This window comes from Panthera uncia, chromosome D4 (genome assembly GCF_023721935.1).
Source record: "Panthera uncia isolate 11264 chromosome D4, Puncia_PCG_1.0, whole genome shotgun sequence".
In the NCBI taxonomy this organism is placed as follows: domain Eukaryota; kingdom Metazoa; phylum Chordata; class Mammalia; order Carnivora; family Felidae; genus Panthera; species Panthera uncia.
Genome location: NC_064807.1, coordinates 68,602,387 through 68,615,730, shown reverse-complemented (window position 1 = coordinate 68,615,730; position 13,344 = coordinate 68,602,387). Strand labels below are relative to the sequence as shown.

Genomic DNA, 13,344 nt, shown 5'->3' with positions numbered 1-13,344 from the left:
AGTTAAACTCCAGTGACAAGAGAGATGGCTGAACAACAGAAAGTCCCCCGTGAGAATTTTGTCCCTGTTTATCTGTGTTTTAAATTCACAGGGTTAATGCCTTTAAAAGGGAGGAACTTGTTTAGTGGTTCAATCTTGCCTCTGTCACCATATTCCCTTCCTCCTCTTTTGCTAAGCATTAGTTACCAGCATTAAATGAATGGTCATTTCAAAGGTGTTGCATGCTCCCTTGAAATGAAATTCTGCAAGAAGCAAAGAGAAATAAACTGTTTTCATGCTTGGCCTCCACATTTTGCTCCGGAGATGATACTGCATCTCTGTGTTTTCCCCTTTTATGAAAACTTGACCCTAACAGTAAGACATTCTACTTGTATGTAGGAAAAATACCTTTACCACCAGGAAGTAAAATGGAGTTGGTGGGAATTTAAAGCAGATACCTGTGTAGTAACAGTTCAAAAAGGAGTCAAATCAAATGAACTCTAGAATTTGTTTGAGTTTCCTGAAAGGCTTTGAATATTTTTAGGTTGCTCAGAAGGCTTAAGGAAACCATGCTTTGGATTTGGCCAGACAGGAATCCCCTCATCCTTCCTCCTCCCAGTATCAAGTTATATCACTGGACACTGGCCAATCACTGTTAGAGGCAATTAATTTTGTTTATGGAAAGAATTAGTAGAATTATGGGTAAAAGAGGTACAAGGTAAAAAAAAAAATTCCCCTTAGTTTGTCCTATTGTACATCAAAGAAAACGGAGTCAAGGATATATGTCATCAAGATTTTTTTGGGATATGTAAGGTTAAACTTTACCATTTTAACCATTAAAAGATCTTGAATTCAATGCATTGAAAATCTATTTATAACAAATGAAATACCCCTCCTTCCCCACTTTCTCCTCTTTCCATTTCAAGGGGAACTGATTATAAAATTTTAGAAGAAAATCCAACTAACCATTAGCTCAAAAAGATCATAGTTTGGCAGCTTCATTACTGATTCTCTAATTAGTCTTGCTATGTAAGTCAACACTTACATATTTTTGGAGGGTGTGATGCCATACATAATAAAGTTTTTACAGAGAATGATAGCAAGGAAGACAAAATGTTCTCAATCACAACACTGAGGATATTTTCATTATGAAGGGTAGTTACTTGTTACTGTAGGTGAGATTATAGGTCTCATCCCATAAAAGCACTGGCTGAGCCTGAGTCCTCCGTTTTTATAGGAAAATGATACAAAATATGCAAACATATGCCATATTCAAACAAACCATTTACTATGGCCACATATCATTTTAATAAAAGTGACATGTCTTACTTTAAATGATTAAATGATAGGCTTTAATAGTAAAAGTATAGACAGACCTCTAATTCATATAATTTGCTAATCCCTATAATAATAATTGATGAATGAAAGTGCAGATTATCACTGGTCTTTTAGATCTCATGTGTAGGGTTGTGGTGAGAGGGGCAGATCATTTCCTTCACCAGGAACCAGCTCACTATGGAAGGATGGGTACTTCATTTCTGGGAATTCTCTGTCCTCAAAGAAGGACTGTTTCTCAAACAGCAAGCTCACGGGTTCTAAATTCTACCATTGTACTCACTAACTGTGCTTTTAAAAACTTCTATAGAATAGCTTTAATCCCTAAGTGAGTAAAAAAAGATAAGCTATGGTCAACTTTTAGGCTGTTTCTTTATTAAATAAATTATTAAAATAATAGATTGTCCAAACATTCAGACTGTTTTCTTTTTCTATGTCAATAGGTTTATCTGGCAGGTCATTTTCTTTAACATCTAAATAACGTGTACGTGACCACTGACTGAGGAGCGTGAAGCTGAGTGGGGAGATTTCTAGGCAGTAAAACCAGATGTATTCCTAGGTAAGACAGCAGCTTTATACCACTGCAGCTGCTTCAGTGAACCTGAGATTATTTAGAGGGAACCCCCTCAACTATTCAAAAGCAAGCCATTGATGGAATCATCTTAGAAAGCAGAATTTAGCTCCTTCAGTTGTCCCTTCTTGAACTCTTTTGTTTGCTTGTTTACATAGTGGTGATAAAGTGACTCACTTTGTGCTAATTAAAATATAACTATTTGATAAAAATTAACTTTTAACTAAAGTGTCATTTTTTTCCCCTGTCCATTGGAATAAATAGAATTTTAAGCCCAGAAATTTAAAATAATAATAGAGTTAGCACTGAGAAAGCTATTTAGAACAAATTTAGCTGGTTCTATTAAGAAATTCTCTCAAGACGACCTTATTTTTTTCTCATCGACTTTCCACAGAAGTTAGCCTTGATGTCGTATGACTTACTGTATGTTTTTAAAAACTATGTTCTACGGAACATAGATAAATTTTGTGAACGATTCACAGCAATGCCATGAACATTTGGGCAAATATCTTCAAGTTGCGATATCTCTGTTATTAAAATCATTTAAAATTTTACATCTTTGTTTTATTACTGTATTATTATTTTACTAAATTGCTTCCCTTTGGTTTTACTAACCCATGTGGTTGTTTGCTTTGGGAGAATGCTAAGAATTTATTTATAGAACTGTTCATTGTGTTCTAGAAAAAAAGAAACAAAAAAAACCCCCTCATCTTTGATGTTCCAAAATCCCCAAAAGTTTAAGAAACATGCCTTAATAGGCAGCTCAGCTATGTGCCACTCAATTGGTACTTGCAGAATGAGTTTAAGTGCTTCACGTGGAGAAGACAGGTCTTTGTTAAACATTTTTTTACATTCTCAAGTTTGTTTTGAGGGCTGGCTAGACCTCCATGGTGACATCACGGGAAACATTCTCTTTCTCATGGGGACAGAAAGAAAAGAGTCCAGAAGTAAGGCTCTGTAATCAAGCGGGCGGGTGAGATGAACAGGTAAATTCAGTTCCAGCACCGTCCGTCCACAATGAAGTGGAAACATGGCAGTGACCACTGTAGGTCAGAAAGACTGGTTTAGAAATAGGGTCACTGCAGAGATACTCCTCAAAATGATCCCTTCGTCGAAAATACATTAACATGATCAGAAAATATCCGTGAAAAAGAAAACAATATAAAAATTGACTTTTTTTTTTGAGACAATAGAAGCAAGGCTCATGGATATGCCTAAGTTTAGAGATCACTACTAATGCTCAAAACAATGTCTGTTTCATGTCCTTAGAAAATTAAAAATGGTGCTTCATATATAAAGGGTCCATCAGTTAAGCCGCAGAAAGAGGCAGCTGCCGATGGGCAGGTTACGGAATCAGTCCCTACATTTCAGCCGTGACAAAGCATTGGGTTCTTTTCTTTTCCATCAACTTCATTTCAGTTTTAACAGAAGGAAAGCCATAGATGCACAATACTGTAATCTGGAAGCTTATGTAAGGCAGCAAAAAGCATCACCCTAGATTGAACAGACTAAGTCAGGTCCACTTTTGGCCACACTAGCTACCAGCTAGAGCCAACAGCATTTTGCCACACGAGATATAAAAGCAAAGATCCACAGCAAGGGAGGCAAGGGAGAAGTCAGCGACGTGGTGACGTGTGACTACATTATAGGAACACGCTACAAAATGAAACCCCCGGTACCACTGGGTTCAATTCCAGTCAAGTGAATTAAGGCTACTAGATAACTGGCTGATGTGAAGAGTCCATTCCAATCGAGCAGTAAGAAATCGATTCACTCTCGAAGACACAAGGAAAGGTTTAGAGGAAAAGCAAGTTCTTGGAAAGAATGAAGCAAACACATGCACGCTGTCTCTCAGGTGAGGAAACTGGAGAAAAATGAGAGGGGATAAATAAGAAAGATCAAAGCAATCCAACTGCAAGGCAAGGCAGGTGTTTGCTTCCAGTTCACAGTATTGCAGTTAGTGGTACAGTGAGGTCTACGTAAGTGGTGGAGAGCACAGAGGCTGCCCAGAAGAAAAGGGAAGAAAGAAGTGGTCACATGACAACACAGCATTGACAGCGCTTTTTCTTTTGGGTACCTGGGGCTGGCTCTGTGGCCAGGCTCTCTTCCTTCCCTTCTGGGGATGAGGGCTCTGTGGTGTCTGAGATTGGCCTCCCGGACACAAGCTCTGCCGCATTCCCATCGATAGTGGACACGTCCGTCACAGTCTTCTCCCTCAATGACTTCTCATCGTCTTCATCAATGAGGACCAATTCAGCCTTGATGGTTTCATCATAGCCTAGTACCTTCTTAGTCTCCTCTTCATCCTCAATATTTTGGTAGCCCATGAAAATCATGGTGACTGGCTGATCCAAGTTTGCCTCCGGCCCTTCCGTGCTGGGAGCTGGGGCCTGCTGCCCTGGGGTCCCGGAAGAATGATCTTTCCTAGACTTATGTACCATTTCTAACTTGGCTTCTTTGCAGAGCATGTGTTCCTTAGGGTGGCTGAGGCTCCCGTCCGCAATCACAGTTCTTTCTGACACGTGCCCTCCTCTGAAGCTTGATTGTCCCGCCTTCTGAATAAGCTCTTCTACATCCTTTGAGCTTAATCTGTGCACTCCATTTTCTACTACAGTGCCTCCTGAGTGCACCTCATACACTACTTTGGTACCGTCATCATAGACTTTGACTCCTCTCTGATGGACCCCCTCTGGGCCAATGGTGGATGTAGAGAGAATCTTGGTCTCTCCTGTTTGTTTGTCTTTCTCCACATTAATTTCCATGGCGTACACAGCTTGAATGAAAACAAGAGAAAGGAAGTGCATGTTACAACAAAAAAAGCCAGTGAATGGTTAATTGCCAAACAGACAAAAAAAAAAGGTTTTGTGCCCTTTCTAGTCTAACTGCCAAGCATCTTGAGTGTTAGAGTTGAGTGCACATTGTGGACAGAGGTGGTTATATATGTTTTTGAACACAGAAGCTTAATACACTGGGAAGCCAGGTGTACAGAGTTACTATATCTCAGTGGCACTTACACTTTTAAGGAAGACCTGCTAAAATAAGACCACAAGCGACTGTTTGGATCCAACGTAATGAATTACAGGGAGGCTGGTGACATGCAAGTTTACCTTGATTGAGACCTTACCCTTATCTTATAGGCAATTTTATAGGCCCTGGTTATGAAATACCATAATTCCAAAACCTTGAATCTTTTTCAAATTCTTCCCCCAAGCACTCTACTGTTGTTGTTTTTTTTTTTTTTTTTTTTTTTCTGCATTTGCTCTTACTGTTAATGGAGAATAAGAATATGCAAAGGATTTTGCAGGTGGGACCTGGCTATCCTCCACTGTTCAGTAAAACAGGGTGTGTGCAGGAACTGAAGTGACAAAAGCAGTCAGATTACATGCTCTGAGTATTTCAACCGCTTAGCTAGGTTTCTGAAACAAGAACCAGAAAAAGAACAAGACAGAGGTAGTATCATCCTGTGACACTGGAACTTGGGGACAATGACTACAGAAGGCCCCTTCTTCTGCCGTGTGCACAGCACACGAGCCAGGTCCTCGTGATTCTGCCCCATCCATCAACTTCTTTCTCTTTTACTGCCACTACTCAATCTGAGACACCACTTCTGCTTCCCTAGATTACTGGAAGGGCATGCTACCGGCTCTTCCCAATCACACTAGCCCTCTGCAGCTCATCCCAAATCCTGCTGCCTATCTGGGGCTCCTAAGGACATGCTCTTCCCTGTTCTAGTCTTGTGTGACACTCCATATTTTCAAATCTGTTACACAGAGGCACACATTCTGTGGCCAGAGGCACACATTCTGGATGCCAGGGAACCGACCATTGTTCCCATAAGGCCAACTGTCCCCAGGCACCCTTTCCCTGGATGACCCATGGATACCTCAGCCTCCACAGCTTCAAAACTGAATCCACCTTCTCTGAAAACTCCTCCATAGCCTTGGTTTTACATAACACCAGCACCATACAGTATCTCAAGCGAGAAGCCTCAGAATCACACCTGATTTGTCCTTTTCTTCCTAATTTCTTCCATAGCCAAACAATTGTTGTGAGAAATTAATTGCACTTCATACTTCTCCCCTTGTACCTCCTCACCACTGCCTCTATTACCACTGCCTCAGATCAGTCCCCCTTCTGCTCTCTGCATGACAGCTGTGCCCAAGTTCACCTGCCACTTCTCATAGCAGGGGGCAGAAGGGGCCCAAGGTTTGTTTCTGTATGTCCAGAGGAGCAAAGAATGGTTTTATATTTTTAAAATATTATTAAAAGAAAAGAAAGGAAGGAAGGAAGGAAGGAAGGAAGGAAGGAAGGAAGGAAAGTAAAAAAGAAAGAAAGGTAAAGAAAGAAAAGAATGTAAAGAAAAAAAGAATTTAAGAAAGAGAAAAGGAAAAAAAATAAAGGAAAAAAAAGAAGAATATGTGCTCCACAACGTCTAAAATATTTATAATCAGCCCACTTATAGAAAAAGTCTGCCGACCCTGCTAGCCTATACTCCATTCTGCCCATAGCACCTTCTCCGCAAACCCTGTGTTGGTTCCTTGTGTCTTTATAGGATAAATGCCAAATGCTTTAGCTTGGCATATAATTCCCTTTGGAATTTGTCTGCAACTTCCTTTCAGGGCTTGCCTCACAGCCCCTCTCATTCCATGTACACCCCGGCCACAGCAAACTCACTATTCCCAGAATTTAACATCCTTCCCTGCCTGCTGTCTCCCTGCCCAGCCTGCCTTTCCCATGTGGCATCTCTGCTTATGAGTCCTTACCTCTTTCAGAATAACTATAAGCTCCCCAACTATGTTAAGAAGATCCAAATGATCTTTTCAACCACATGTTCAATGGCTCCCTTTTCCTCTAGCATAATCTAGTAATTGGTGTTACCATCCCACACCTCAACTCTTCCTGCTTTTAAGATTCCCTTCTTTTGAAACGTCCTTCTTTTAAGTTTCTGTACATCCAAATACGACCCATCCATCAATGCCCAGTCAGCTGCCTCCTCTTCCAGAAGGTTTCTTTGACTCTTCCATCTCTAAGGCATCCCTCTCTCTTTTTTTAACTTAGTTTTTTTTCAGTAATCTCTACCCCCAACATGGAGTACGAACTCACAATCCCCAGATCAAGAGTCTCACACTCTTGCAACTGAGTCAGCCACTGCCCCCTCTCGCTCTTCTTAAGAGTCTCTGAACATTTCTAAACCTCTCTGAAGGTGCTTCACACTTTCCACTCAGTAGTATAATTATTTGTGGGAATGTTTTATTAGCTCCATAGATTTTTAGGATCACTAAAGGCTAGTGTTTTGCCTGACATCTTTCTATGATTCCCCCCTCCCCACCAGCACCTACCTTGAAGTCTTTTATATAGAAGGTACCCGATATACACACCTGTGAAACAAACACTACTAATTGAAAAGTCTACTTTGGTTGCCTTAATCTAGTCACAAATACTTTGTATAACACGACACCCATGAAAAGGTACACACAGTAATTAATGTTTGAACTGGTTAAGAAAACAGCAACAATACTGTTCCATCTGCTTGGGTAATAAGATACAGTCTGTTCACCGTTCACACTTAACTAAAAAGATTGTGAAGTCAGATCCAATGCTTGATTTTCATCATGTCCATTTTGAAAGTTTCACTTATTCAGCACAAAGATCTTGAGTTTCCTTCAGTGACACAGTGAGAGGCCAACCGATCTTTGTCATTTCAGAAGCACATGGGCTCACACAATGATGGTGATGTCAAAAGAAATATTTGTCTCAGTTATTTCCTGATTTTCCACAAAGTGTGTCACCAGAGAAACAGAATAGGCATTTAAAATTCTGCACGGACTCCAAAGCCTCTTCTTTAAATATTACACTTATAATTTAAAAAGCACCATTTTGGGTTATTATGTCCTATTACTATTAAAACACTCACGGGACATATTTGTAAATAAGGATGGTACTAATGATCGCCAGTTATAGGTACAATATCTAATTATCCATCCAGCAATATGTGAACAAAACGACACCTTGATCTGTAATCAGTACAGAATATGGAACAAAACATTTTCATATCCATATGTGATCGGATACAAATTATTAACATGGGAATCTTTAGAGATGTCTTTCTTCTTTTGCCCACCAATGAGAATGCTGTCATTGTTGGTCCAATCTTCCTCTCTCCGTCATCTTAACCCCCAACCCTCATTTTGTCTTTGCCTGCTCCTGGATTCAAAGACTGGACAGAAAAGACGATGAGGAGAAGTTCTGTGCCCGAACAGCTAAGTAGACACACACACAATAGAGTTGAGAAAGAAGGAATTCAGAAGGAGAGCTCATAAAAGCTGTGTGCAATATGGATGGAGAGGGAACATTTTTGTGGCAGTGGAGGGGATATGCAGAGGAAAGGAAAGGAAACGTAAGAAATGCTTCCGGTGGGGATATGAATTGGATTCCTTTTCATATCCTTCAGGAAAAACAGGTAAAGAACAGAGTTTCTCTTTAGTTTTGTTCTAGTTTTGTTTTGTTCTTGTTCTTGTTCTTGTGTGTGATTTTAAACTGTATTTTGTTAAATGTGCTGTGGCCCTGGGACTGAACCACGTGTGGCATGGTTTCATTAGGGTTACATATTCATATCTACATTTTCATGTTGTACACTGTTCTTGCAATATCTCTAGAATATGGGGGTAGAACATCTGAAGACATTTTGCTCATAAAATAAACCTAAGTATGTTATGCCATAAAATACAATATCCATCCATATTTCCTCCCTCAGATAAAACAAGACTTCAAAAGAAACAGATTTTTAGCAGGTTTTGTCAGGGTCCAGCCTCACATGCTTTGATTCCATCTCTCTCCTCTTAGGATGGGATACTTAGGTGAGCACTTTGAGAAGCTCTTGCTTCACACAAAGGCTTTGACTTCATGGATACCCATATGAGAATATTATCAGACATTCAGAAAACCACACAGGAGGCATGAACATTTATCTTAAACGTGTTGTTGATGAGCAAGCATTGTTATTTTGCTCTAGTTCTCAGCCAATAATATTTCAAATGTGAACCAGGGTGGATATGAACCAGTAGGAAAATGAGACTTACATGTTAAATTTGACATTTTATTTTCGATGCCATGCACACAATTTAAACAACTCTCCCACTTGTTACTGCCGAGTCGTGTTTACCAGAGGTCTCTCAATTACATCATGCTTTCATGTCTAAACACAAAAAATACCTCCTGCTCTTCCCTCCTCTTCCCTCCTCTTCCCTCAAGCTTCCCCATGCCACAGGGGTAACAGGACAATCTGTGTAGTGACGAGGGCCCAGTGCTCAGCTTATTGAAAAAAAAAAAAAAAGGAAGGGGTGCTGCTGAGGGGCGGAGGCTTTCTGGGAAGCCCCTGAAAGAGATTTTGAGAGAGCCCCACAGACATACAAGAAAGTATGTGAAGAAAAGCTCTCTGAAATTTCCTGGAGGCGGGTTCTGGAGAGAAAAAAGAAAGGAGACAGTCTGATGGTAGTTCCAGTGATAAGAGGACTGAAATCTGGAAGTATGTTTTTACAAAATGATAGATTTAATTGGTGATTTCCCAACATGACATACTGATGACAATAAGGTTGGAGGGTTTAAAGCATTTGTGCGATTCTTTCCAAGAACCTAGACAGGGGAGTGAGTAGATACTCATTTTGTCAGTGAAGAATAAGAACCAAAGCAGTGACTTTCTGCAAAGGGATACAAGTGAATGATGGAATGGCACTTTGATGTTGGCTTTACTAGGTTCTTGCTCCCGCATGGCCCTCTGGTCAATAAGGAGAATCTTGAAGAGGCAGAGGCGGTCTAATGGGGGTTGATAATACTAGACTCCAGGTGCTGAAAACAGCCAGGTGTGGACTAGAAGGGAGGCCCCTGGGTAAGATACTTGCCGAAAAACCAGGGTGAGGGTGGGCTGTGAAGCTGTTCTGGTCTGGCATGCTGTGGAGCCCAAAGACATGGGTCTTGGAAGCAGAGAATGCTTGATTCCAGTTCAAACTTATTCCCATGGCTCTATGTACTCTTTTGTTCCTAGTTACCATTAGCTTTGGTAAAGAGAAGGCAGCTCTAAAGACTATAAGGAGCCTAGGGAAAAGGAAACAAGAACACCCAACACAAGTGACGTGTGGCTGACCAATCACATGATTCCATTTCAGAAACAAGCCAAGAGCATACCAAACAAGACAGTGTGTTCCATGAGGACGGAAAACTCAATCATGTCACATCCCTTGACTCATCAGGGTTCTCCCAGCTCACTTGTTTTGATCCACTGTAATCAGTGGGAGGAGGTAGAAGGCCGAAGGTCCACGTGTAAAGTATAAAATGACACCGCCCACTGTCATTAGTCAGTAAGATGGGAGGTATTGGGGAAAGGGAGGAAGACACTTGGTCTGAACTCCTATTGAGGTGACACCCTGTCTTTGGACCTCACTTTTCCCATTTGTACAATGAAGGATATCCAGCTTTGATATCCTGTGGCGCTGTAAACAGCCTGTGTGCCTTGTGACCCAATGACGTATAAAGTATGTTAGGAGGGCAACAGACAGCCAGATCGTGACTGTTACCCAGAAGTGAACATCCAGTAGCTGACATCGCACTGGGAATGTAGAAGAGAAATGGTGCACATGCTTGGCTTATTGAGTGAATGCACATACATGCAATCTTTTCCTGCTGGCCTATGAGTACGCATATACATATATGCTCGTACCTTCTCTTGAGGATGGAAATACAAAACTGGCTATCATAATGGAAAAATAACAGTGAAAGTGAGGAAACTGATTCAGAGTGGATTTTCCCTCTCATCCCAACACTTAGGCAATCTCTAACTTCAAAAACCAGTAATCAAAAATTTCTTGGAACAATTGTTTTCCCAGGATCCCTTAGTATCAACAAAAGTAAGTCAGCAAAGTTGTGATATCATGGATAACAAGAGCAAAAGCCAATTTCCTATATCTGATTTTGCTCCTACCTTCTTGGTCAAGAAGGACGATTTTCAGTCCAAAAAGTGCCAGAAAGAATATCACTAAGAGAGAAATGAAGCCCAGATGAGTGGAGAAGATTGGAAAAAATAAAGCACCCAGGGATATAAATGCGTTCAGTGCTTCAGACCCAGGGATCAGTTCCCTTACCGATAAATGTGTCTTAAGAATCTTACACACTGGGGCGGGGGGATGGTGGGGGCGGGCCTGGGTGGCTCAGTGGGTTAAACATCCGACTCTTGGTTTAGGCTCAGGTCATGATCTCATGGTTTCTAAATTCAAGTCCCACATTAGGCTCTGTGCTGACAGTACAGAGCCTGCTTGGGATTCTCTCTCTCCCTCTCTCTCTCTGCTCCTGCCTGCCCGCCCCCCCCCCATCCCCGCTTGCTCTCTCTGTCGCTCTCTAAAAATTAAATAAACTTAAAAAAAAAAGAATCTTATACACTGGGAAAGGTGTGGAGGCAGACATCCAAAGTTCTGATTTTAAAAAATAGAAGGAAGGAATTACATAAACTATGTAGCAGTAGCTTGAGATCATGGCTGGCTAAATTCTGAAGTTCATTTTCAAAGAGCAGAGACCACCAAGAACCAGGGAGGATTCATCAGGCAGAAGGTATACAGATTAATCTCGTTTTCCTTTTGTTCCAGTTCTTTAGACAATTTAGGCAAAGCCAGAGACACAGCACATCTGGATCATCATCAAGTCCCTTATATTCCTGTGAATAAGACAGAAATATGTGCCTTTGGGTGTCAAGACAATTGCCAGAACTTGTTACTCATTAAATGATCATGCCCCACACATGTCTACTTAGGGTTCTCAAGGGTCAGGAGACCCCAACAGTATGTCACAGGCCTCTGACTTTGGATCCAATTGTGCAATGTTTTCATCAACGCGATGATGAAAAATAATGGAAGCTTACTTTTCAGATCTGAGATGACACCAAATAGAGAAGAAAAGCAAGGTTGTGAGGTGCTAAAATCAATAGCTGTGAAGACCCCAACAACAGAGAAGATCTATTTTTAAAACTGTTAAACCCTTTATTCAGATGGAAATCTGATATAGAAATACAATATAAACCCAAGGACAGAGGAGCTGCTGTGTCTGAAATGGGAGAGAACACCTGAGCCCTGACTCTCAAATCCCCTTACACCATTCCCTCCTCTACTTTTCAAGAAGGCTCCTCAGTGACCCCCCAAGGGGCTCCTGACACTTACATGGGGCAATCTAACATGAAGAAATTTAACAATCACATCAAATCTACAAAGGGCAGATAGCTCATCCTTACTTTTGCCTTTTGAGATAATGAAATAAAGAACTTTGTAGGTTCTCTGAGCAGGTGAAGCCATATGTGCACAATTAGGGAAACAGACTACGTGTTTCAACGGCAATGATTCTGGAACTACGGCTACACAGGATAAAGGGAATGAGGATGAGCAGTGGCACATGTCAAACGACTCTGAGGCTTTACTTTAGAACCTGAACCTGAAAGGCTATGGCACCAGCGAAGTGAGTCATATGGTCTGTGGCTTCACGCTCTGGGCTGGGGGGAGATCAGCCCACCCAAGAGTGCATGGAGCAGCTCTGAGCACTGCAACTCAGGAAGATTAGAGACAAAGTGAGGAGTGTTCAGAGGGGAGGGACAAGGATGGCGGAGGGTGTCAAGGGCATGTAGAGTGGGGATCTGGGAAAGACCAGAAAACGACAGTCATTTTCAAATAAAGGGAAATCAACTTGGGTTTGTTCTGAGTGGCTCCAGGTGGCAGGATAAGGACCAACGGGGGGAGATGGAGGCAGACGAATGATAGCTCCATCAGAGGAAGGACTTCCCCAGGGTCAGAACCAATTAGAATGAGCTGCCTGGAGGGACACTAAGCCCCAATAACAGAGGTGTGTGACTGTGTCTGAGGACCTCTTTGGAGGGCGGCTATACCCTGGCTTCCATGTTTGACTGGAATAGACACCACCTAATTCTAAAAGCAATGATGCTAAATAAATCCCCGTTTATACACAATCCTGAACTTCCCAAATCCAAACAACCAGAATATTGAGTAATGACAAGTGACATATATTAAAATGGCCCCAAGATTATGCAAAGTTTCCAAAAGGATGTTCATAAAGCAAGATGGATCATATCTAGGAAAAAGAATTCTAGTGGTGAGTGCCATTATTTGGTATGCTATCCATGCTCTGTATTGTCACTATTGGCCATAAATGATCATGAATCTGGACACTCCATTCCAAAAGCAGTCTAGACAAAGGAGTTAACCACATCAAATGCGATTCCAGCCACAATTCTGCTCGTATATATTTCCACAGTTAGATATGTCTATGCAAATTTGTTCTTCAGTAATAAACAAAAGTACACATAAACTTGTTTTTGAAGATTCTCATCACATAATACTTTTTTTGGGAAGTGCATTTGCCATCGGATCGCTATATTTCTGCAGCATCTTCAACTATGAAGGACGTTAGGT

General features: G+C 41.2%; 1 protein-coding gene across 7 annotated transcripts in view; it reads right to left on the bottom strand.

The window, feature by feature from the left end:
- The window catches only part of PALM2AKAP2 (PALM2 and AKAP2 fusion), a 443,327-nt gene that overhangs the window by 187,314 nt on the left and 242,669 nt on the right, over window positions 1-13,344 (bottom strand). For 4 of the 7 annotated variants that reach the window (XM_049635971.1, XM_049635954.1, XM_049635962.1 and 1 more), the window contains one exon: window positions 3,963-4,658. The exons of the other annotated variants lie outside the window; for them this stretch is intronic. In XM_049635971.1, the coding sequence (XP_049491928.1) occupies window positions 3,963-4,658 (696 nt within the window). The remainder of the gene's footprint in view (window positions 1-3,962; window positions 4,659-13,344) is intronic. 7 annotated transcript variants of the gene reach the window in all.